General features: G+C 47.4%; 1 protein-coding gene and 1 long non-coding RNA gene across 11 annotated transcripts in view; one reads left to right on the top strand and one right to left on the bottom strand.

Moving 5' to 3' along the window:
- Positions 1-234: 234 nt before the first annotated feature.
- ERICH1 (glutamate rich 1) overlaps positions 235-26722 on the bottom strand; it is a 49958-nt gene continuing 23470 nt past the window's right edge. The window contains exons 4-7 of one of the 10 annotated variants that reach the window (XM_025281043.3): positions 22329-22823; positions 19752-19946; positions 9759-9849; positions 235-5451 (exon numbers count right to left, since the gene is read on the bottom strand). In XM_025281043.3, coding sequence (XP_025136828.1) covers positions 9803-9849; positions 19752-19946; positions 22329-22823 — 737 coding nt within the window. In that variant the 3' untranslated portion in view covers positions 235-5451; positions 9759-9802. The other 9 variants (XR_003108001.3, XM_045164810.1, XR_006549536.2 and 6 more) reach the window with 9 other exon arrangements.
- LOC123332630 lies at positions 4613-5828 on the top strand. The gene is made up of 3 exons (XR_006549539.1): positions 4613-4720; positions 4959-5037; positions 5770-5828. It is a non-coding gene; the product is annotated as an uncharacterized LOC123332630 (long non-coding RNA).

Below are 26722 nucleotides of genomic sequence, written 5' to 3'. Positions count from 1 at the left end.
TCTGTTAGCGTTTGCCCTGCTTCATCTTGTACTCAAGGCCAAACTTGCCTGTTACTGCAGGTATCTCTTGACTTTCTACTTTTGCATTCCAATAATGAAAAAACATCTTTTTTTATATTAGTTCTAGAAGGTCTTGTAGATCTTCATAGAATCGTTTGACTTCAGCTTCTTTGGCATTACTGGTTGGGGCACAGACTTGGATTACTGTGATACTGAACAATCTGCCTTGGAAACAAACCAAGATCATTCTGTTGTTTTTGAGATTGCACCCAAGTACTGCATTTCAGACTCTTTTATTGACTATGAGGGCTACTCCATTTCTTCTAAGAGATTCTTCCCCACAGTAAATATAATGGTCTGTGAACTGCATGGAAAGCACTGTTACATGTACCAACAGTTGTAACTTGGTGGTTTAATGATACTGTAGAAGTTAATAGTTTGTACCCTAAAGTATCTCTTTAAAGGTACCTCCTGTCCCGCATCTACAAATACTGTTCAAGTGATAATTTAATAGTAGGGGGAAGGTGTCTTGTCTGCACCTGTTTGGATTCCACCAGGAAGCCAGGCCTCATACCTCCTTATCTTTGTGTGAGGGAGCCTTCCCTCTGCTTCTGGTCCAGCACTGCTCTCCCTGGTCCTGCCCACATCCCTGCTGAATGATTGATCGACAGAGCGAACAAAGCCCTACTTGCATCTCTGACAGCATTGGCTCCTGCTTTTCCAAGAGGCTCCCCTTGTAGCTTTGGTTTCCCCAGAAGATATACTGCTTCTTTTATCTTAAGTTTCTGTCTTTTGCCCAGAGTTCTCTGGGCCTCTGTAAAGGCTGAGGAATGCTGGGCAGCGCAGACTCATGGACCCAGGATCCCACCCCAGTCTGCCCCGGGCCTGCCTTCTCCCATTTCCAACTTCCCCCTTACCAACCCTGGGGCAGGTGTGCAGAGTCCTGCTCCACCGCCCACAGCCCTGGAGGAGCCAGAAGACCCGGGGCAGAACACGCCTGGCCCCTACCCCCACACCTCTTTGGTAAGAAGGCCATTGTGAGCTGAAGGTGACTAGGGGGCAGTGGCTCCCCTCCCTACTTTCTAGAAGCAGGACTGAAATGCCCAGACCTGACTCCAGCTCTCCCCAGCTCTCACGGCCATCCAAACACACCCACATCCTCTGTAATCCCTCCCCTCCATCGAGGCCTTCCCCAGGCTCCGCCCCAGCAGGGCTAACACAGAACAAATGCAGGAAAGGTTTCTGGAGCACCAAGCAAACCTCTGCAAGTTGGATGAGAGGGGAAAGCAGGCAGCACAGAGCTCAGAAAACTAGGGAAGGATGCCCTAGGATGCAGTGCAGCCGCCCAGCTCGCGTGGCCTCTCAACAAGACATCTCTGCAACATCTGACTGCCCTCTTGCTCAGGCACTGAAGCCTGGGTCCTCACTCCCCTTTTCAATGCTGACTAGTAATTTTATGAATAAAGGTTGAATCTTTCCTAATTCAAAATTGTACAAGCATTGGGACTTCCCTGGTGGTCCAATATTTAAGACTCTGACCTCCCAATGCAGGGAGTGTGGTCGGGGAACTAAGATCCCAAATGCTGCAAAAAAAAAAAAAAAAAAGGTATGTGCATAGATAAAACACATGTCATAAAAAAAAAAATAAGAATGCACATTGGAAACATGAGTGGCATCTGAAGGAAATTAAAGAGTCAACAATTTACCAACTTGGCCAACTTGGTGTTTGAATTACTGTTAGTTATAGATTCCCTTCAGCCACGGTTGCAGCAGCCGCTGAGAAGGCAGAGGAACCAGGAAAGCAGATGCAATCTGCTCATGGTCCCCAAAGAGCCTGGGCTACAGCTGGGCTGCAGCAGGAGCCCTGCCGGACATGTGTTCATCTTCAGGGCGACAAGCAGTGCTGGCCTGCTTCTCCTCCAGGCCTAGACCTTCTAACAGACAAGGCCTCTGTGGTCTCTAGACAGGAGATGACACGCCATAACTTACAGTGATAAACCCTGTTTTATTCTCACACTCAAACCCCAAAGCTGCAGGCATGCTGTAAGGGCATCAAACATAGCAAATAATGAAGCCTGCAGAGAAATGTATGTGTGTGTTAGCACAGCCAGGAGTCTCAGGATCTTCTGACATTTAAAAAATCTAGCATGAATTTCATTAGTGTTCTTTTGCCCTTTGCTCACATGGACTTCAATTTTTACAAAAGTATGGATTTCATGTTTCAACTTACAAGTGCTCTGGTGCACCAAATACCCACCCACATTGAGTAGCTAGTCTTTTCTTTGTTGAGGTTGGTTATCTGGTTGTGCAGTTGGTTGTGTGGTTGTGCTGTTGGTTGGTTTAGTTCATTGTAAATTTGGTTGTGTGGTGGGTTGTTTAAGTGATTGGCTGGTTGAGTGGCTGTGTTATTGATTGCTTTAGTTGGTTGTGTGGTTGGTTGGTTGGTTGAGTGATTGGTTGGTTAAGTAACTGTGTTGTTGACTGGTTTCATTGGTTGTGTGGTTGGCTGAGTCGTTGGTTTGGGGGTTGGTTGGTGAGTAACTGGCGGGCTAAGTATCTGTACTGCTGATGGGTTTAGCTGGTTGCATGGTTGATTGGTTCTTTTACGATCCCAGCTGCTGAATTAATTGTGCTGCTCACTTTTCCCCACATGACCACTCCTGATCTGCACATGGTTGATCTCTGGTGTGCTTTCTATTCTCATTCATCCTCTTATCTCTACTCCCTCTCCCCTCTCTCTGCCATGGGCAGTCTTTCTACCATGGGTCTTTCTACGTGAATACATTCTTGCAAAATTTCTTCTATTGTTTTATGTGCATGGATTTTTGTGAAAATGTTTTATGTGGCCATGTCATCATCGTGTTTCTTACTTTCCCTCTGAGCATGTTCTTTTAGCACTGCACCTGTGAGGCTACATGTCCATCTAATTTGTTGCTTCTAACACACACACTATATCCCCATTCACAGGTGGACACCAGGCAGCCTCCTGCTTGCAGACACCACAAGTGATGCTGACTCGAGGACCTTTGTGGTAAGCTTGAGGACCTGTGTGAACTTCCCTGAGCAATGCACCCAAAGCAGAGGTGCAGAGCCACAGGTGAGGCCCACGCTTGACTAAAGTGGTCCTTGGGTCCTCTCCAGGCTGGCTGCCCTGCCCACACCTCCTCCAACACCTGGTCTGAGCCCGCTTTCCAAACTCTCCTGGTTGCTTTCGTTTGTTCTCCCACAAGACTTACAAATTCTGTGTGCTCAGCTCTGGGGGTTTATGTTTGCACCGTAGTAGCCCCTGTGCAGTTTTCTTCCTGTGCTTCGGAAGCTGGGGGTCCTCCCGGGCTCAACTACCCATCCTGTTCTTGACAATCCCGTCTCTCGCTTCTCAGACCTGCCTTCCCTCCTCACGTCCTGTGCTGAGTCCCTGGCCGTCATCCACTGTTCCACTCAGGAAGTGTTCACTGAGTCCCACTGTGTACCGAGCCCCAACCCACTGCTGAGGACACAATGTCAACAGCAGATGACACACTCCCAGGTGTGTCACCTGGAGGGTCCTGGCACCTGCAGGCGGGCTCATTCGCAGGTCACACAGACACGCAGGGGGCTAGCCTGCATGGTGAGAGCCAAGAAGGATGAGTTAAGGGGCTGGCAGAGCAGGGGACCAGCTGGGGGCCCAGGGGTGTGAGGAGGAAGTGGCCTGAGGGATGAGCAATGAGCGGAGAACGGGGCAGACACCCCCCCAACACCCACTGTTGGGAGGGGAGTCCTGCTCAAGCTGCACCTGGCCCCATCCAGGGAACCTCTGCTGTATCTTCTCCAGAGACCCAGGAAAGGCACAGATGCTAGGCGGGGCTCAGGGCTCAGAGCTTCTTAACTCACCCTCATCTCAGCCATGACCTTCACCTTCTTTGCAGGACCTGATGTGGCCAAGTCCTGAGCATCTGGGCTTAGTCAGCACGGGCTGTCAGTTGCTCAGGCCATGTAACAGTGGACCACAGACTGCGGGCGTGTGAACCATAGACACCTACTTCTCAGTCCTGGAGGCTGGGCCTCCAAGACCAGTGTCGGAAAGGTATAGTAATTAAGAGCTTCCTGGCTCACAGATGGCGTCTCTTCACTGCGTCCGCATGTGGAGGAGGGGCTGAGAGCTCTGCGGAGTCTGTTATCAGGGCAATGATCCCATGTACGGGGACCCCACCTTCATGACCCCATCACCTCCCAAAGGTACCCCCCCAAAACCATCACTTGGGCGTTAGGATTTTTGGAGGGTCACAGATCATAATAAGTTACAGTAACGAGACGCATAGATGAATTTGGGTGGGGGGAGGGCAAACGTTCAGTCCACAACACCACAACACCACAACAACCTGCTCTTCCAGGTAAATCGTGTTGGTTCCTGTTTCTTGTACCAAGACCAGAATTAGAGCTTCCAGTTCTGCCTTCCCCATTGCTGTAGGTCATGAATCCCTGCCTTTAAAAAGCCTCTTCACTGCGCTTTGGGGGGGAATTCAGAAGGGGGAGGGAAGAAAAGGGAGGAGGAGCTGTCTGAACACCGTTTCCAAGCTTCCTTCCTAGCTTCCTTCTGTGACACCCATCCCTGGCAGCCTTGCGTCTGTACTGAGCACAGCTGACCGGTCCACCTGCTGCACCAGATGCTCACGTCTACCTTGATCACGATCCAGTCGTCCTCACACCTGGCATCCAATCAGGCCCCTCAGCAGCCCCTCCTGTGAGAATAGGTCCCCGGGGGGGGGGTGGGGGGGGTGGGGGCGGGGCGCGTCATGCAACACTCCCTTGTGCACACCTGGCTCTGGGGAGGAACCCTCTCTGCTCTCTCTCCATCGAGGACAGGGCGGAAACTGATACTGACCTTTGGTCACATGGGTCTGTCCTGCCCCGGAGCCCAAGAAGGCAGGGGCTGCTGGGGTGGTGACACTGATGTAATTTAAACTTGGTTTCTGTTCCAGGTTCCTGACACAGAGCCTCTAAGACCCTGGATTCTCCAGCATGACATGTGACTTTTTATGTGCTAGGAGGTGACTCTTGGTGAGGCCCCAGAACTGCAGAATTGGGCTGGTGGCCATGGGACCATCCTGAGACTAGAGGGCTGGGCCTTTCAGCCCTAACCTGACCTCCCTGAGGAGAGCAAAGAGCTCCTCCCCCGCCTTCCCCATCCTGTCCTTAGTGCCACTGGAATTACTATTCATCTGTTTATATCACTGTTCTCTTGAAAATCTACATTAGTCCCAATCTGCTGAGTGGGAGACTCTTGAAGCTGTCACTACGATATGTCCTTTCACAGCTGTGAGCATCTACTTGCTTCGGGAACAAGATACTCTGCACTCACCTCGCACTTGTCTCCACACCTGGAACTGGCTGCTTCTCCAAGGAGCCTGGTTAACCGGGCAGAAGTGGGGGCGGCAGCAGTTCTTAACTCTGCCTCTCAGGGTCCTGGATACACTGGAAAGGTGTTGAGGACACTGTGAGCTGTGCTTGTGTGTATCAACATTTACCACGCTAGAAATTAAATTTTAAAATACAAAAAATACATAAAATTTACAAAATTTACAGAAAATTTGTAAAAATACAGAAATTTTAAAATACACATTTATTAATTTTAAAAGAACAGTAATAAACTCATGTTAACAGGAATAATATACTTAAGCAAAAAGTATAATTTAAAAAACAAAATTTTTAGCAAATTTACTATAGAATGGGAAAAGAGAGGAGTATGTTAATATTCTTTTCTGATAATTATGCGTAATTTTTATACAACAGCCAACCTCAACAAGTTGAAGTTTCTTAAAGGCTGGCTGTAACTGGAATATGAAAATCACATCAAATTCAAGCTTTCAGGTAAAGATCTGAATTTTGTCACAGGCCACAAGTACTGTCAGTATGTATTATACATCACACAAAATATAACATTGTACATATCACACAACATGTAACACTGTACACGTGGCATGTGATACACAATACTGCATATGATATGCAATGCATGTGCGTGCATATATATATATACATATATACGTGCATTTGTATAGCCTGTCTTTAACCTTTGCAGATGGAAACTTTGGCTGGGTTCCAGGTGGTGAGGGCTTGCTGGGTTATTTCAAGACCTTCCGTGGCGCCCACATCTCCCACCAGCCACCTCTCTTTCCTCACAGCTTCACTGTCAAAGTTTTATTTGTTGTGAATTGACTTTCTTTGTAACCTGATTTGGGAGGACAGTTCAAGCACTTTCGTTCTGTGTGTTTCCCTTCACCCAGCCACCCAACCAAAAACTTGTCACAATTTCTTTTTTTATCGTTTTCCTTCTCATCTGCATTGATGACACCAATGAGACCCTCCACCAAGAGGCTGCCCAGTTGGGCTAAAAGAGGCTCAGACCTTTGAGAACAGGACAACAAGCCTTCTTGAAGCATCTGTGCCCTGCCCCACTGGGAGGCCTGAGAGCACCGAGCCCCTCCAGCCTGGGGGCTCCGTCCGTCCTGGCGCAAGTGTCTGGCCCGGAACGCAGTCAGGTGAGCTATGTCCATGTGCATGGCTCGTCCCTCCTGCTGCCCCTGTGACCTCTCTCCTGCTCAGGACTGGAGGAAGCAGGGAATTCTGCTGCCCGATCCTTCCTCTTCTTCCCAAGAGCACAGCTACCCCTCAATTCTCAGTCTTCTGCCTGGAGCGCCGCGTCTTGTCTAACGGCAGACACTCGGGACTCCTGACCCTCCACACCCCACCCAGGCCCTGACCCCACACCCCTGGACCCAGACCATGCGCTGAAGGCAGACGAGCCCGTGCCCCTGGTTGATCCCCATCACAACACCATGGACGTGGAGGGAGAGGGGCACTCACCGTATCTCCAGGGGCTGTGCTTCCTCGGGCCCAGGGTGCACAGGCCTCCCTGGTTGGAAGAACAAGCCTGGCTTGCCCTGACCTCTGGGCGCTCCACGTTGCCACCCGTGGGCCCTGGAAGTGTGGGGGCCGGCACCGGGAAGCACCTGTGTCCCCTCCCCAACCCGCGTAAGGCACCTGGGGCCCTTCCGAGCCTCTCTGACCTCCAGGACCAGACGTCTCTTCCACAGGCCCCTCCTCACTTCCTGAGCCTCACCTCTCTACCTCTCTCTTCTCTGTTCTCCCCCCAAACCCCAGGTGGACACACCTGGGGAGACCTCGCCCTCGTGGGCTTCTCAGGAGCTGGGCCTTTGGGGGTAGATTAAGGTCAGGGGAGGTCACAGGGCAGACCCCACTCTGACGGGGTTGGGTTCCCCTCTCCCCACAGAGGAAAGGCCAGGTGAAGACCCAGAAGGTGCACCTGCAGGCCAGGCAGAGGCCCTCGGCACCCTGCAGGCCTGGGTTGGGACTCCAGCCTCCAGGATGGAGGGGTCAGCGTCCACCTGACATCATGCGGCTGCAGGTGCACACGGCTCTTGGTGAGGTGTCCTGAGGGCTGCCCACAGGCTCCCGGCCCTGCACTCCAGCTGTGCCACCTCCTCATCCTCACCAGCCACCACTCTGCTCACGCTGAGTAACCACATGTGCGCCAAGTTCTACTGATGACCCGGGCAGGCAGAAAACCCCCTTTCCTACTGACAGTTTGCCAAGGCTCACTTCAGCCAGATTGAGATGCTTAACTCCCCCATCAGAACTCCCCCATCAGGTAACAGGAGCTGAAGTGGGGTGTTTACCAATAGCCTCCTGGGGTTCACACTCAGCCTTCAGGGGACAGATAATCAGGAAAGGGAATCATGGCGTTTTAGGAGGGCTTCTTATAGCATTTCATTGGCAGCTGTGGTGCTGGAGATGTGGGCCTGACAAGCGACCTGGGCTCCACCGTTTAGCTCTGAGGCCAAGGGTCAGGGTCCGTATAACCTGAGTCACCCCATGTGGCACTAACCCGCCACACACTGCCACCCAAACAAGCACAGCTTCTGCCTAAAAGCAGACGTTTCCCCTAAAAGGCAGCACAGATGCTCCTCCTCAGCGTCTACAGGGTGTGGGATCCCCAAGGCTGCCCTGATGGGCCAGCACCAGGGAGCTCAGCCCACACAGGATGGGCCATCAGCGTGCATTGGGCAGTCTGTCTGTCTGTAGCATCCAGCACAATGGTATTCCCTACTTCAGTTGTGCTCTCCTTGTATCTTCCCCTCCCCACCCGATGGTGACTTAGCAACACGAGTTGCCATGGGGACTGATCTGCAGAGAAGGTGAACAGTTTTTGGTACAAAAGTTACAGGCCCCATGTGTATGACAGACCATGGCAATCCTGAAACCTGCAGTTGTGTGAAAACTGCCTTGTGTTCATACGTGAAACAGAGGTGGTGCTGAGCTCAGATGGGGTAAACAGCTTTCTCACCTGCATACCTGTTGCTGGAACACCTGCAGGTCAGGTGGCACCTGGGGAAGCTGCAGGAGGGACTTCCAGCATGGGGGCTGGTCTCCCACTCTCCTTTAATGCCGACTGACCACCAGATTTCTCTGATGTCCAGAGTTCTCCAAATTATAAGGCTCCTCTTTGGAGTTTGGCCCCCCAGAGAGAACAACTGTAAGGACCTTTAGGAACTAATATTTTTTGGGAGAAGTGTTTTTACCAAGCTCAGCACCTCCTTTAATATGGTTTCAGTGTCTTTCTCTTGAATACACAACCTTTTACTTATTGAATCAAGTAGAAGGAAATGTAATGACTGTTAGTTTTAACAGGCCCATCTTCCTTTGAGTCTTTTACTATAAAATTCTTCCCAACCATCAGCATGGCTGTCATCCTCCACTATCTCCTGGAGTTTGCTCAAATTCATGTCCACTGAGTAGGTGATGCCATCCAGCCATCTCATCCTCTGTCCACCCCCCCCTTCTCCTTTTGCCCTCAATCTTTCTCAGCATCACTGGGTCTTTTCCAGTGAGTTGGCTAGAAACATGAGAATATTAGGTGGCCGAAGTACTGGAACTTCAGCTTCAGCATCAGTCATTCCAATGAACATTCAGGACTGATCTCCTTTAGGATGGACTGGTTTGATCTCCTTGCAGCCCAAGGGACTCTCAAGAGTCTTCTCAAGCACCACAGTTTGAAAGCATCAATTCTTCAGCACTCAGCTTTCTTTATAGTCCAACTCTCACATCCATATATGACTACTGGAAAAACCACAGCCTTGACTATACAGGCCTCTGTCAGCAAAGTAATGTCTCTACCTTTTAATACACTGTCTAGGTTTGTCATAGTTTTCCTTCCAAGGAGCAAGCGTCTTTTAATTTCATGGTCGTAGTCACCATCTGTAGTGATTTTGGAGCCCAAGAAAATAAAAGTCTGTCACTGCTTCCACTTTTTCCCTTTTATTTGCCATGATGTGATAAGATGTCATGATCTTAGTTTTTTGAATGTTGAGTTTAAGTCAGCTTTTTAACCCTCCTCTTTCACTCTCATCAAGAGGCTCTTTAGTTCCTCTTGGTTTTTTGCCATTGAGTGGTGTCATATGCAGCATATCTGAAGTTGTTGATATTTCTCCTGGCAATCTTGATTCCACCTTGTGATTCATCCAGCCTGGCATTTCGCATGATGTACTCTGCAAATAAGTTCAATAAGCAGGGTGACCAATATACAGACTTGACTTACTCCTTTCCCAGTTTTGAACCAGTCTATTTTTCATGGTCAATTAAGGTCAAGCAAATATTTCTTCATCCACAAAGTGGGGATGATAATAACTGTTAAATTCTTGATAGATTGTGAGAACAGAAAGATATTAGATATTTGAAAGATTAAGGGATTTATCACATACCTGGCAGACAGTAGGTGCTCAATAAATATTAGTTCCCCTCTTCTTCATTCTCCATTATGAATATAATAAAAAACTGGATGAGCATCTAAATCTGCAATGAGAATATTGCAGAGAGAAGAAAATGGATTATACTGCGGAGTCTGTGAGGATGAGTTGATGAGGCTGCCCTCCGATTTCTGCAGACATATATACTTGATGTTGGTTCTGTGATCACTGTCTTGATGGCAGATTCCTGGCAGTTGTTGTCAGTTACTGTCTACAATCATGTTGGAATGCCCCAACCCCTTAACAAAACATTATTATTTTAGGACATTTCTAGCAAGGGTATTGTTTGGATGCTAAGCCATGTCCAGCTCTTTACAATCCCACAGACTGTAGCTCACCAGGCCCTTCTGTCCATGGGATTTCCCAGGGAAGACTACTAGAGCGGGTTGCCATTTCCTTCTCCAGGGGATCTTCCCGACCCAGGGATCGGGAACTCATGTCTCTTGAGTCTCCTGCATTGGCCGGCAGATTCTTTTACCACTGAGCTACCAGGGAAGCCCTAGAAAGGGTAGTGGTGACTAAATCTGAAGAGGAGATATTTTTGGGCATAACTGCCAGTAGAAATGTGTCAACATTTTGAATCAACAGCATAGCTGCTGAATGAAATATCTCCTTGTTGGTGCAGACAGAAAATAGCCATGAGAAGGTGAAGCACCTCCCTCTTTCACTTGCTGTCACCTCCCAGCATTTCTGCCTTCCTCCTGTATTTCCAGACATCCTCGTCCTATCTCTTTTAGCTCAGGTATCACCTTTATGAAGCCCTCTTTCTCCCTTGATTCCTCCATGAAGGTAATTTCTCTCCATCTAAATCTGATAACATATCACCTATACATTCTCACCTACATCTTGCTCATCTCACTTTCTGCTTTCTATCTTTAAAAGTGCTGTGTGATACTAAGCAAGTCCCCTAAATTCTCTGGTCACGAGAGAATTCTCTCTTGCAAAATGAAAGGAGATAAATGATTCCATCTGAACATCCATGGGGCCTAGAAGGTGAAGGTGACCAAGGGCATCTGGTCTACCCTGGTGACTGAAGACATCTGGTCTATGTAGGACATGGACCTGAAGGGCTGGCAGCAGCTAACCACATTGACAGCAAGTCCCCTGGAAGGAAGACCTGAGTGGTCACCTTAAGTGGTCTGTTAGGTGACCAGTGCAACATCTATGCCAGGTGCTATGGGCCAGGACGGTACCAGAAGGGTCATTGCCAATGGCTGCATGCAAGGACAAAGGACATCAGACCCCATAACCAGTTGGTTTTAAATGAAGCAGAAGGGAGACAATCCTGGCAGCTTAACTCTACCAGGGGAAGCCTTCCAGACCCTGGTCTTTTCCAGGTCTCCTACTGGCCTCTGAGAATTGCTGGCAGGTGGGCAGAGGCTCAGGTGGAGCTGGGGCTTGTGGGAGCCTCAGGGAGGTGAGAGTAGCCTCCGCTGGCAGTCAACAAGAAAACTAGCACCTTGGTCCCATAGCCACAGGAACAGATTCTGTGCACAGCCTCTAGGTCCCAAACCCAGGACACAGCTGGCCAAGCCTGGGCCTGACCCATGGTCACTGGGAGGCAATGAAAGATGCTGTTTTAGCCACTAAAATTTTGGTAGTCTGTCATGTGGAGTGGGTTTTGGGGACCCTGCAACTCCTTGAGTAGTTCAGTGTCTCCTTGTGTGGTGGGGAAGCTCTGTGTACCCTTCATACTTTGGAGGGGACCCAAGTTTTCACCAGACTCTCTGAATGAGAAGACAAGCGCCACAGAAAAACTGGGCACTGACAGTGCTGGACAGAGAGGAAAACCCAGAGCCAGCCAAGTGGGGATGAATGAACCCAGGACAATTTCTTCTGAAAACACTGAGCCTCCGGGTCTGGGGGGCAGTGGCGAGACTCGGCCACCTCTTCCACTCACTGAGGCTTTGGGGTTCAGGAAAGCCTGGGGGTTTTCCTGGCACACTCACCTCAGTCAGCAGGCTGATGAGCCCTACTCATATTCTTGAGCGCTTCCTTTGTCTGCATTAATTGGTATGCTTTATATAAAACAAGTGGCATGGACTGAATAAGCATCCTGCACGATTGTTAAAGATAAGTTGATCTAATTATCATCCAACTGCAATCACGCTGGGAGAATCAGATTATTGTATTTATGCTGACACAGAGACATGATTTATTTGTTTTTGTTTTCTAGACGAGGCATTTTTCTTCTTGAAATTAGGATGATCCACAAAACGATTAACCCTGGCTACCCTACCTGTTCAGCTACACCCTTGTTCCTCTGTACCCCTGGGGTGTGGTCAGAGAGACTTGTCCTGGTTGGTGGCCCGTCCTCGTTGGTGACCTGTCCTGGTCTCCCAGTGAGCTGATAGAAGGGTTTATAGGGATTCTGTGCTGAGACCAGAAAGAATCAAGTAAAAGGTCAAGTCCTATCTGCAAATAAGTTTTCCCTGGAATCCATCAACAGTGTGTCTACCTGCTGGGCATGGAAAAGATGTAAATTGTGTATAACTAAAAGATGCAAATTGGAGGTGGAGAAATAACAGGAAATTATGAATCAGCCAATACTTTATTTTCATACCAGCAAATGGGTCGTTAATCGGGAGGCATCTTAATAGAAGAATTACAACCTGGCGAATCAGAAAGCCAAGTGTCCCTCCCGAGGCAGTGGGATGTTCTGGAGAGGAGGCAGCAGGCTGATATCACCTGCCTGCCAGTGACCCCTCAACCCTGCAGTGAAGAGGACGTGATTCCCCACCCTCTGACCTCACCAAAGTGACATCTCAGGGAAGGAGGAAAAGGCAGTGGCAGCGGCTGAGTATGTCTCCATTGAGGGGTAAGTGAAGGCCGTTGTGGGTGTAGACAGGAAGCTGCCACAGCTCCCACTTCGGGGTGTGGCTGTGTTCTTTTTCCATCTCCATGGGGAAAATGGATCATCATCCATTCTCAAGGAGGCAGTCCCTGGGGTACAGTAGGCCCATCCTGCTTGGTGGCCCATCCTGGATGATGGACCTCTTCTGGTTGGTGGCCTGTCCTGGTTGGTGGATTTGTCCTTGTCGGTGGACTTGTCCTGGCTAGTGACCCATCCTGGTCAGTGGACCTGACCTGGTCAGTCACCTCTCCTGGTTTATGGCCCTGTCCTGATTGGTGGCACATCCTGGTTGGGCCTGTCCTTGTCCAGGCCTGGTTTATGGCTCCACTTGCCAACTTTTATTAAGCCTGGGGAGCTTCACAGAAACCAGTCTTAAGTTGACAGATCTCCAGAACCAGTAGGGCATCCTTGCTGATTCATCTGCCTCCAGGAGGTTCCACTTAGTGGGACAGACACCTCTTAAGAACACAGTGAGGTGAGGGGGAAAAGGAGCCCTGGAGAATGGTGCATCCATGGTGGAAGGAAAGAAATAAAATTATCTTTTCCACAGATGATATGATCTTATATGTAGAAAACTCTAACGATTACACATACATACACACACACACACACACACACACACACACACACACAACTGTTAAGAGCTAATACATGAATTCAACAAACTAGTGGGATACAAAATCAATATGAAAAATCAGCTGCATTTCAAAAAAATCAGTTGCATTTCTGTATACTGGCAATGAACAATCTGAAGAGAAAATAAAAACAATTCCATTTATGGGACCATATCTCAATATAATAATAGCTGTTTATAACAAATTCACAGCCAACATAACACTCAATGGTGAAAAGTTGAAAGCCCTGTCACTAAAATATGGAACAAGACAAGGATGCCCACTCTTACCACTTCTATTCAACAGAGTGTTGAAGGTCCTCACCATACCAATCAGACAAGAAAAAGGAAAAGTATACAAACTGTAATGGAAGAGGTAAAATTATCATTATATGCAGATGGTATGACACCATATACAGAAAACCCTAAAGACTCCACACAGAAACTACTAGAACTGATAATTTCAGCAAAACAGCAGGATGCAAGATTAACATATAGAAACTGGTTGCATTTCTTTAGATTCACAGTGAAATGTCAGAAAGGGCAAGTAAAACAAACAATTCCTTTTAAAATTGCATTAAAAAAATACTTGACAGAAAACAAAATTCTGTAAAGCAATTATCCTTCAATTAAAAAAATTAATTATTAAAAAAAAAAACTTAGGCATAAACCTGACCAAGGAGGTAAAAGAGTTATATGCTCAGAACTATAAAACATTAATAAAGGAAATTGAAGATGATTCCAAGAAATGGAAAGATAACCCATATTCTTGGATTAGAAGAATTAATATTGCTAAAATGGCCATACTACCCAAAGTAATCTGCAGATTGAATGTGATCGAAATTACCCATGACATTTTTCACAGAACTAGAACAGATAATCCTAAAACTTATATGGAACCATAAAAGACCCAGAATTGCCAAAGCAATTCTGAGGAAAAAAAACAGAGCAGGAGGTATAATCCTCCTGGACTTCAGACAGTACTACAAAGCTGCTGCTGCTGCTAAGTCACTTTAGTCGTGTCTGACTCTGTGCAACCCCATAGACGGCAGCCCACCAGGCTCCTCCGTCCATGGGATTTTCCAGGCAAGAGTACTAGAGTGGGGTGCCATTGCCCTCTCCAACTACAAAGCTACAGTAATCAAAACAGCATGGTACCAGAACAAAACAGATATATGGATCAATGGAACAGAACAGAGAGCCCCAAAATAAAATCCACACACCTACAGTCAGTCTTCAGCAAAGGAGGCAAGAACATGTAATGGAGAAAAGACAGTCTGTCTTCAGTGTTGGGAAAGCTGGACATCCACATGTAAATCAATGAAGTTAAGGACACACCCTCAAAATGTAAGACATGACACCATAAAATTCCATGGACAAAACATTCTGTGACATAACTTGTACCATTCAGTCTCCCAAGGCAATAGAAATAAAAGCAAAAATAAACAAATGGGACCCAATCAAACTTATAAGCTTTTGTACTGCAAAGAAACCATCAATAAAACAAAAAGATAGCCTATGGACTGGGAGAAGATATCTGCAGATGACGTGACTGACAAAGGCTTAATTTCCAAAATATATTATACAAACAGTTCATACAACTCAATATTAAACAACCCAATCAAAAGATGGACAGAAGACCTAAACAGACATTCTCCAAAGAAGACAAATGGCCAGCAGGCATATGAAAAGATGTTCAACATCACTAATTATTAGAGCAAAGCAAATCAAAACTACAATAAGGTACCACCTTACACTGCTCAGAATGGCCCTGATTAAAAAGTTGACAAATAATAACTACTGGAGAGGGAATGGAAAAAAGGGAACCCTTCTACATTGCTTGTTGGAATGTAAGCTGGTACAGCCTCTATGGAGAACAGTATGGAGGTTCCTCAAAAAACTGGTGTTGCCATATGACCCAGTATAAAGAGCTCATAATTCAATGATAAAAAGCTAATGATCTAATTCACAAATGGGTAATAACTTTAAGCATGTCTCCAAAGAGGAGAACAGCTAATGAGTACATGGGATGTAGTAAACTGAAACTACCACGATATGCCTTTACACAACCACGAGGATGGCTGTTACCAGAAAAGTGGAAAATAACAAGTATTGGTGGGGATGCAGAGAACTCAGGACTTCTGATTGGCTGGTGGAGATGAAGATAGCGCAGCTGCTGTGGACCACAGCCTGGAAGCTTAATGTAGAATTACCATCTGACCCAGCTATTCCACTCCCAAGAGAAGTGAAGAAAATGTCCACACACAATTTTGTACGTAATGTTCACAGCAGCATTATTCATAAGAGGAAACAAGGGCAACAACCCAGTGTCCATGGACAGATGGTAGATAAACAGTGTGGAACATCATTCAGCCTAAAACAAGGGAAGATAGTCATGATGACCTCATGATGCTGTGAATGTATTTAATGCTACTGAATCATACACTTCAAAATGGCCTATTTATGTTACATATATTTTACCACAATAAAAAATGTATATTTTTATAGATAGAGACAATGTTGTCCTATAACACTGCATTGACTGGTGTTTTTAAAACTCAATCTCACTGAAAACTGGTGATGGCTTCCACAACAAGAGGAAACAGGAAAAACAGGTTCTTGATATTATTCCCAAAGTAGAGAAGAGGAAAAAGAAAAGAAAACAATAATAAATTCAATTACTGTAGAATCAAACTACTTAAAATGAATATTTTAATACCCATAAAACATTCTTAAACTTTCAGACACAAGTGATTCAGAACTTTATAAAAATATATATATATAGCTTCAAACTATACAGTTTATTCAGTTTAACAGAATGTCCATTTTAAAATTTAAGACATACAAAATTTCAAAGAAATTTTCAACTTTATCCCAGTTTATCACTTGAAGTCTCAGATTACATTTACCTATTATGTACAAACACATAAATAAATAATATGGCAGAAATGTCCTCAGAGTTCCCAGGGTCTGGGTTATAAAGAAAACTTAGAAGAGAATTTCATCTCCTCTGTGTATAGGAAGTAAGTCTCAGACCATTTCATACCTGTCTTTTCTGTTCTTGTCAAATATTAGCTGTTTTTAAATAGATGCACTGATTTCATTCATCGTTTTTCTCAGGAAGGATATGTGTGAGCCAGTAATTAAAGAAAGCTGAGATTACTCGAGCATATTCTGAAAAGCAAAAAGGTTTTGCTTTTATAAAAAATAAAACAAAAAGAAAAATTATAAATTATTATTTTGCAACTATTAGTTCTTAGGCCAAAAGTAAATCCTGAATTAATCAAATGAAACAAAACTTAGGAGTTGAAATGACACTAACAGCACACTTGTGAATCCCACAAAAGTACAGGTCAGTCTGGAATGTTTGTATTTCACTTTACAACATCACACCCAATACTACATGCTTAACGCCTGAGCTCGAAAAAACTGCATACGAAGTGAAAGAGAAACACAAGTTTACGTCAAAGGTGGACAAAGCAACAGGAAGTTAGAAGCATAATTCTAAGTGAGATGAGCTGCGATGGATGGCACTCAGGTTTCACAACTGTCCCAGGAATGGCTCAGCAAAGTGCCTGAGCTGAGGGCACGGCCCCTCGTTTCAGGCCTTGCTCTTTGTAAAGACGCTCATGGCAGGGAATGCCAGGTCCAAGGCTCCAACCCCAAGGCTTAGACCTTGGTGCCCACGGGGCAGCTGACTGCTGATGAGGCTGAGATGCATTTCTGAGAAGAGGCTGGGACTGCAGGCCTGGGTCCATCTCGTGCTCCATATAGAAGTGTGCCAAGCTGCCTCCAAACGCATGGTCTGTCCTGCCCCAGGCCAGCCACCTGGCCCCCTAGCCTCACGCGTGATGATGCCTGATATGGACACAGAGGACTCAGGAGGGTTCAGGGTGGGGGTGCCCGCAGGGTCTTCATGGTGTGCAGAGAACAATACAAACCCCACAGATGGTAACTGTATGTACAGGCAGATGACAGAATGCAGTATGTCAGACCAACTGTAGAAACACGTGCACGGGCTGTGGCTATGCTGCCACACCCAGCTGATGCAACACCCACAAACCAGGAAAACTAACTGCTGAGGCAGCAGAGAGAGAAAGGGCCCGGGGTCCGCTATTGAAATGCTACTATTTCCAGGCTGATCCCATCGACAGGAGAGACGCAGCTACCGACTAAGCTTCATAAGCTAGTTGTATGAAAAAGAAAACAATTTCAGAATTCTAAAGCTGACTGAATTAGACAGAACCAATATTTGAAAATAAAGCTTCACCATTTATAAGATTTCATTTTATAAAATAGCATGACATGGAAACACTTCTAATGCATATCCTACACAGACACACAAAAAAGGAATTTATTTTCACAGAGAAGTGCTTCAAACCTAAATTTTATTTCCATCAACTGGTTAAATAAGTGCTTCCAGGCAAAACTTGTCCAATGATTTTCACTAAAGCCCCCAGTGCTGCCCCTGCTCCCCTGACGCATCTCAGCCGTGCGTGGGGAGCACCTTCAGTGTGAGGAACTCATCTGGACTGTAAATCATTTGTTTTCATATCTTATAAAAACACTGTATTAGTTTAACTTAATAAAATTGGCTTTTTGCAAAAACTTCCTTATGGAAGTAAAAATGCTAAAACACTGAATACAATGGGCCCAACAACCAGCAGGAAGGAAGAATGCAGACATGGGGTCATGGGCTTGGGGTCCTGAGGGGCCAGGGGGCCCCGCCACTGGTGGAAGCCTGGCTCTCAAGTGCTCGGCCCACACCTCAGGACCTCCTTTTGGAGCTGCTCCCATAAGAAGTGCACCCACTCCCTTCCTTGGCACACACACCCTTGAAGGTGCCATCTTCACCCCCCAGCTCCCCACTTCACACTCCAGATCCCACCAGGACAAAGCCCCTGTCCCCCAGACCCCACACTGCTCCGTGAATGGGACTGGCAGCAGCTTGCCAGGGCATGAGCCCCGCCCTGGACAGGGACAGGCACCTCCAGCCAGTCCCGGACCCTCTGACCACCTCTCCTGCTCATGATGGGCTCAGGCCAAAGAGGGCTCTCGCCTAGGAAGCAGAGAAACCCGAGTCCACCTTCACACATGGCCCAAATCTGACCATGCCTGGGGATGGCCCTCTTGCCGGGAGCATGACCAAAGTGCCCGCTGCCCCCTACCCCTTCTCCAGTCTGAGCACGATGGCCCGAGAGGCCCTGCTCAGCGCAGCCACACACCACAGGCCTCCCAGTGGCCCCGTCTCCCAGGATGAGGGCCAACACACTCAGCAGGCTCCCCAAAGCCCGACGTGACCAGGCCCCGGCTCCTCCCCCACCCTCTCCTGCCCATCCCGTGTCTCCTCCAGGGGCATAGCTGTACAAAGCACACCTTGCTGACTTCCTCATCCCCACGAGAACACGACCCTGAAGGGCAGGGAGCTCCTCTGCTCTCTCCACTGAGGGCCTGCGGTGGGACCAGAGTCACAGGTTGGGCAGATAAGGCCCCTCATGGATCAGCTCTGGGTCAAAGTGCAGGCAGGTCCTCCTGAGGACCCTGACTCACAGGGTCTTGTCAATCCCCCATCCACCTGCTAATTGTATCAGTGCCACACTGCTTTACCGTTGGCTTTACTATCAGCTTTACTGTCATTTCATGTGACGAAACGTGGCATGTAGCTTTTTCAACATGTCGGTCTGACTCCCCAGCTATACTCTGAGGTTTCTGAGGAGGAAAGCCGTGCACTGCACTCACTCGGAGACCATTGCCCTAAGGTGACCTGCAGGAGCTTCTGCCCACTCAGCTGGCTGTCTGTCCTATGCCTGTCTGGGTCTGACAGGGGCTCTGCTCCACCCTGCTCCCAAACACAGTCCCGATCCTTTGATCCTCAGTGTCTGCAGACTTCGGTGGCCTGAAGATTCCCACTGAGGCCCATTTCAAGCTGCTAACATGAAGGCCCCACCCCACAGCGCTGTGAACATGCAAGCACAGTCAGCCCCAGCGTCTGACAGTCTGCATTGAACAGGTATCCAACAAAGGTTGAGGAAGTAAACAAAAGAGAAATCGTCTAATGGTTCAACTCCCCCTTTTAACTTCAGGGGTTCAGGAAGGCAGACCAAGATACCTGGGGGACAGAAAATGGACCATCTTCACATCTAGCAGAGGAAAAAGAAAAGGGAAAAGAAATGAACTCGTCCACTTCCATTTAAACCAGTAAAAATTCAGTCCTAAGAGTGGAGCTCACAAGTCTGGAAAAGTAGATTGCACATGCATGTCTGCATATATCAGGAGATATTTTTACAGCAAGAGAGATGCAAGGAGCATAACCCTCTGTGGGAACATACTCCTCAAGCATATGTGCAGCCTTACATTTTCTGATACAGGGCTGTTTTCTGATACAGGACTGTTTCGGTGGAGAAAGTTTTTCAGAGGTGAGCCCGAGACAAGTTTCTAAAGTGGCACAATGAACCCAGAGCATAATGAACAGAGCACATACGGAGTGGCATCCTGCAGTGTTCTGGGAACACGTCCAGGGCGCTCTTCAATCTCTTGGTGTCATGCAAAAGTAGCAGCGTTTTCATGTGATCCAGAATGAACACGTCTGAGGGGGACACTCTGTGAGTTTCAAGTTGTTTAAATAGCTTGTTGGTGCTTTCCATAAAGACACCAGAATCGGAATCCTTGGAGACACCTAAACAAAGACAGGGTCACTGAGAATTGCTTTACTCTTGTAAACTGAAGATAAGCTTTCACCTCTTAAAGAAAGCTTCAAACGTATATTTCTACTTAAGAGTGCATCCCAAACACTCTTGGGATACAAGACATTGCCATGAGGGACAATCAGAGTAGAACTCTGAAAAGTAAACAACAAAATACCATTATTGAAGCACAGTGGAAACGTGGTGTCTGTTAAGGCACCAACTCGTAAAGCATCTGGGTGTCCCGTGTCCTAGAAGTCACACACAGAGCACAGGGAACAGACACCACACCAAGCCCTCTGACAGCATCAGGAACTGCAGACAACAAAGCTGCTGGGCGTCTGCGATGCTTCGGGGAAGCCCAGGAGGTGACCGTGGCTCTTCTGTTGCCCACAAGCCACAGCACCCTCCTCATTGCATTGTGCTGAGGCCATTTCTGTACTAGCCCCAGCTGGCGCTCACAGAATGTCCAGAGCCTGTGACTCTGTGGCCTTTGCCAGCTCTGAAAAGCTCCTGGCTGCCACCTCTTCCCATCCCACTGCCCAGTCCCACGGGCAAGCCTCTTTCTGACCTATGTGGCTGCTACGCCTAGAAGCTCCGTTTGGTTATTCTAATAGGTTCAAATTTTTTCATGAAAGTCTCTGATTTGTATCCTTGTCCACTTTCTCCCTACTTCTTGGACATCTCAGTCACAGCTATTTGAGATCTGCTGTCTGGCAGCAGCAGCATCTCTACTCCATGGACCCTTTCTACTATGCTGTTCCTCATGGTTTAGGTTGTGCCATCCTGTCTCTTGCTGCACCTGACACACTCCATCAAATGTATGAGAAAATCTCAGGAGCTCGGCTCACGGCATTCTCCTTGCCTCTGCTTGGCAGACAGAGAAGGGGCCACTGACAGAGCTGACAGCAGGGGGTTGCATGTATGGCCGGCAGAGGTCCAGCTGCACCTGAGCGTGTGGCCAGCATGCTGCACGGGACGGTCAGTTTAACCCTGCCTGCTTGGTCCCCAAGACACCAGAGGCTGCCCTCCTCCCATCCCACAGTTCAGGTCTGGGCCACGGCTTTAAAGGGGACCAGTGTGGCTCTGCTTCTGATCTTTGACCTTCCTTTGTCACAGAGCTGCCAACTCTAGGCCCTCCACTTTCCTTCCCAGACCCGGGCAGCCCCAGGGCTCTGCTAGTCAGCCTGCTCCCCAGGGCTGCGCTGCCCCTTCCCCTGGACCCTCACTCGAGCCCATCTGGACAGGCAAACACCTGAGGGGCAGAGGACAAATACCCGAGGGGTGGAGGGCAAGCACCTGGAGGGAGGAGGGCAGCAGGCGTCTGGCTCCCCTGGCCTATGCTGCGCCTCCTCTGGGACCTGCCCTTGGCCTCCTCAGCAGCTCCTGAAACCCCAAGTTCACCTTACACATCAGGCTCCTTGGCAGAAGGGTCGTCTGCCAGAAGCTACTCTCTCAGGCAGAGATCATCTACTGAAGTCTCTCTGAATCCTATTTCTGTTCTGCAGTGTATCCGCCATGTCCTCCTATTAGTGTCATGTGGATATTTGCTAAGGATGTTTTCAACTTATTATCAATATAAAGTGCGGGTAAACAAGCAAAGAGAGAAAGGGTTAATCTTCTTGGTTAAAATGATCCACTAAGCACAGTTTTTTTGCATCATTGTTTAAGTCCATTCTTTATCCCTCCAGTTATTATATGCTCAGCATTTCTCATCTCGTTTGTGCTACAGTCTGGATGCACTAAACCACCACATTGCCAGAATCTACCAGAGACGGATCAGAACCAGGGGAGGTGGAAGGTAACTCAGCACTCTGCTCTTGGCTCCTGATCCTCAGGGCTGCTGTCAGACTCTACACAAAGGTAAGGAATCATCACCCATCAGAACAAACTCCAGAATAAATTTCATCTCCTATATCAGTACAAATAGTGCTCAAGTATCCTGAACACAGGAAAATCTCAAATCACTGAGTCACACATTGGGGAGCAAATCAATGTGTATACTTCCTTCACGACTCTACCAGCTGATGAAAAAGAGCAAGAGTTCATCAGTCCAACCTGGATTTATATTCTCTGTAGACATACAGCTGAGAATACCAACATATTCAGAGAAACGAGGATGAGGAGACCCTCATCTGGACCCACACCACTAATGGGCTGGCGTTAACCCTGGTAAGCCTCAAGCAGGGGTCAGCCCAGATATTTGCTGGGATGAATTTAAATATTTGCATTTTTGCCTCAAAACTAATAACTTATTTTGAATACTGAATATCTTAATGTATTTTGTATTTTAAACTTTTAAACATTTTACATTTGCTCATTTTTTCCAAGTGAGTGGATGCCATTATTCAACAGAACAACAGGAAAAAACATACCATCATAAAAATAAATTTCTTGTGTTGACTTCAAAAAGTTCAGGATACCATCTGCCTTTTCATTGGTACTTTTCACCTCTTCCTCCTCAGCATCCGGGACTCCTGCCTCCTCAAGGGGCAGGACCCGCTCCTCCACAGCGCCCGCAGACCCGCCCCCCGTGGCACCCCAGGCGCTCTCTCCATCAGTCGCTCGCACATCCTCCTGCTCACTGCTGGTCTCCTCAGGCTGGTACATGAAGTGCACGCCAGAGGCTCCTGTTAGTGAGCCAGCTGCTTTCTTCCTTTGCATTTGCTGTTTCTTTTTGAGTTTCCTTTTTTTATTTTTGCTTATTGTGGGGCCATCTGTGTGCCATAGTTGCAATTTTTCTTGCAGAAGACTCTGTTGTTTCTCTAATTCTGCTGGTTCTACATGGATGTTATTGGGATTTTTAAATTTTTTCTTTGATTTATGCTTTCTAATTCTTCTTCTCTTTGGCAGATCGTGAAGATCCTGATCTATAAAAATAAAAATTCAAATTCAACAATTTTCTGTAAAGTGGAATCATAACAAACTCACCAGGCTAAATACATTTTCCATTAGGATTTTGTAAATTTAGTAGAAAGGGAACGTAAGACATTTACTTCAGTGATTATTAATTTTATTCAAACCAAGGACACTATCAAGGATCCTGGGATTTATCATAAAGTAAATTAAAAACCTACTTGTTCTTCCAAAAAAGGTGTGTGTGTGTCTGTATTTATTCATTATTGCAGTCATGACATATGGTGTGATTTTAAGGATGTAAGAGCTGTTGCAATTTTATCCAGAGTAAAACTTCACTCCTAGTTTTGGGGAAAAAACCATGAATTCTTATGCTTTTTAAGTGTGCTTTAGCACCTTCTAAAGAGTTACTTGTATGTGGGGATGAGAAGCAAAGTGATGACTGAACCGTCCCAGTCAGCAATGGGTCACACCTGAATGAAGGGGAGATCTGGGCTCTCGGAGAAGTTGAAGCTCTGGAGTAGACATGAGGCAGCAAAGCCTGTGGGAGGATGTGGGCCTGAGAAGAATCACCCGCTGCCAGTGCTGCCCTGGCCATCCCATCTTGGCACCCTGGTGGCAACGCGTGCCCAGTGCACTCTCAGCACACACCCATTCAGCTCCAGCAGACCGAGGACAGTGGTGCTGCCACCCGCACTCAGAGGCTCTTACGGGTGATCCCTGGGCCCACCACAGGTCATGGTGAGACTTCTGAAACACTGTGGCACCCCATGGAACGAAAAGCCCTCTCCCTGAAAGTCCCGCTCTGGAGCCTTGATCTGCCACTGACGTCAGAAGGAAAGTGCCGTGGGGTTGATGAGGGGCTTGAGAGTCAGAGCCCACAGGGCACCCCTGCAGTCCCCGAGGCTGTGGCCACCCTTGTTCTGGGCTCCGCATCCATCTAGGTGCCCACAAACCTCCCTGCTGCTCCCTGTGACATGGAGGCCCTGCCCTGCAGCCAGGAGTGGTTGCCACATTAGGCACTGCTGCTAAAGACAGGCAGAGAGTCCTCCCTGGCCCTGGTCCCTGATTTTCTCTTGATGTATGTGACAGCTGAAGACCTGCTGCTGCCTGGAACTCCGCGCGAAGCCCAAATCACTGCTCATAAAGTCATGACATATCAGTCATGTAGTCCCACACAAGCTGTATTTTCTCTCTCTCCTCAATCACAGTGGATGACTAAGCACAGCACTTTCCTATTTCATTTGAAAGGTGATATTAACTGACATTAGGGACCTGCTTAGTGTAACAGACAGGCCACAGCTGATTCATAAGCACCTCCGAATAGCTGGCCCTTAAGTTGGTCTTGTAAAATATTAATGTTTGAAAAATGATAGCAGCTTATGAAAATTTTTTAATTTTCCAGGTTCAGTTAAAAAAAGGAAACATCAGATTTCTCTTCATTAGGGTCTATTCTTGCCTTTATTGATTTGGAAAAAAGTCACCTATAGGATGCTCCATCATGTCACGGTAAAGCCGTCTGGGGACCAGTGTGCAGTCATTTGGGGGCATCCTCTCTGTCTACCAAGAGTGGTATCCAGGGACCTGCTCTCATTTCTCCCCAGTATCTGCATTCTCCAGGCCTGTCTTGCCGAGCCAGTCACTGACATTATCCTCCAGTCATTGCTCTCCCCAAGCAGTGAGAGCGCAGCATGAATGCAGCCCTGTGAAGATGGTGAGCCATCAGCCTGCTACTCTGACTATAAAACAGGGATCCAAGGAGGAGGATGTGGCAAAAAAGGCTGTACAATGTAAGCGTACCATACTTTTTTATATAACTGTGGGTGTGCACTTCTTAAGAGGAAAACTTAATACAATATTGAGACAGTAAGGTCCAGATGCTGGGGGTTAACTGTGGTTTCTGGGTGCTGTGATTGTAGGTTGTTTCCTTCACTGTATTTTCTGATTTCCAAATGTAAGACATTGAGCAGATACAGCTTTCATAATAAGGAAATTGACTATTTTAAACTTAGTGAAATTGTAACAACTGAAAACATATGGGATGCCACTAAATTCTACTTAAAGGCAAATTTATGATCTTAAATATGTCAGGAAAGAAAAAAGGCTAAAAATCAATGATATAAGCAAGAAGCTGGAAAAACACAACTTAAATCTGATGAAAGTAGAAGAAACAACAATAAGAGGTGCAGAAAAGAGAGGAAGTGGAAAGGAAAATCCAACAGAGAGGCAGCAGCCAGCACTGACACTGTGAAGACAGACAGACAAACAGCGCAAGACAGGACGGACGGACGGGCAGAGGAGACGTAAACAGAGTCTCAGTGAGGGCGTGTGTTAACACCCTGCCTGTGGACTCTAAAGGACCAGGAGGATGACCCTGTGAACAGCTCTATGCAGAAACATCAGCAAGCAATCCCACAGCCAGCTACAGGCCTAGGTGGAATCACCTAACTTCTGGGAAACGTTTAACAAAGAAACAAACGCCAAACACAAAAAACATTTCCAGAGAATAGCAACAGTGACAGTGACAGTGACAGCGCTCTGTGAGGACAACAGTGTTCATTTCAAAACCGGAGGAGGACTCCGCAGGAAGGGAAGCCTGCAGGCCAGCCCTCCCATAAACATCAACACTAGAGAAACACTACTTCTAGATAAAGTATCAACTGATTGACTGCAGCGGCATGAAGTACTCAATCAGTATTAACATCACTACATCATGGAAACCGGTTGCAAACTAGAAATGGAGGGGAAATGCGAAATGTGACAGAGGGTGAGAAAAGCCCTCCCCCTGCCAGCTCTGAAGAACGCCCGGGCAGGGCCAGAGGGGAGCAGAAGTGTCAGAGGTCGGAGGAGGTGCTCCTGGGACGCCAGCCTGATGGCACCTCTGTGAGTCCAGAAGGCCCCAGGCCCTGCAGACTGGCTGCGGGGGAGCATGCAGACACAGAGGCGGGGCGCGAGCTCACCGCCCAGCAACTAGGGTGGCAAGACCACACCCAGAACACTAAGTGTGGGGCCCCCACCAGGACAAGAACTGCAGCCCCAGAGCAGCAGGGCGCCTTGCTGCCCCGGGCCTCTCCATGAGGGCTCCAGACAAGAATGAAACCTGCTAATAACTCTTGAGTGTGACTGCTGGGCCCACGAGTGACTGCGGTGTATGCCAACCGCAGCCCTGGATCAGAGAGTCTACACTGAGAGCCTACCTAGGACTCTGTCTCAACTTCGGGTGCATCTGGTAAAAGTCACACCTTCTCAGTCAAACAGAGTGCCCGCTCTGCTCCGCACCTGGGAAGCTCTGGAAAGCACGCATCAAGATTTCTTCAGCCCAGACAAAGTCAATAAGATCTGAAAACTGATCTGCCTCAGAACTGCGGCCTAAATCTGTCAAAACACATTGAAAGGATGGTTGTTTAACTCACAGTGAATCCACATTAGAATTGTGCACTGAGCTCATGCTTCCAAAAGCCATGAAGTTAATAACTATTTCAACTGGAGCTTGCTATTAGAATAATAATCATAATAGCCTCCCATAAAAACGACTTGATTTTAATGACTTTGCAGCTTGATCTGAACACAAAAACTATGTCAATACAGTCAAACCACTTGTAATTATGAACGAGGAAAGGGGACTGGTATTTCCTTACTGGCTGTTTTTATAAATATTCAACTTGGTCATCAAATATTGACTGAAGACTTAACTCCAGCAGGCGCCAGTGCCTTAGGGAATTAAGAGCTGGCAGTTCTCACATTTGTACAAGCTTTCCAACAAACCCAATCTGATTGGCACAGCGAGTGTGGGGTTTGCCAGTGCAGGATTATTACCATCAGGTAGTCAAGTAAACAGGTTGGAGAAGCAAGGAAGGCCACATGTACATTCAGCAGTGGGGCTGCAGACCCCAGGCCCTTCCTGCACCTCCAG

The sequence above is a fragment of the Bubalus bubalis genome, chromosome 1, assembly GCF_019923935.1.
Source record: "Bubalus bubalis isolate 160015118507 breed Murrah chromosome 1, NDDB_SH_1, whole genome shotgun sequence".
In the NCBI taxonomy this organism is placed as follows: Eukaryota; Metazoa; Chordata; class Mammalia; order Artiodactyla; family Bovidae; genus Bubalus; species Bubalus bubalis.
Note: the sequence above shows the minus strand (reverse complement) of the source record. Positions and strands in the feature narration are given on the sequence as shown.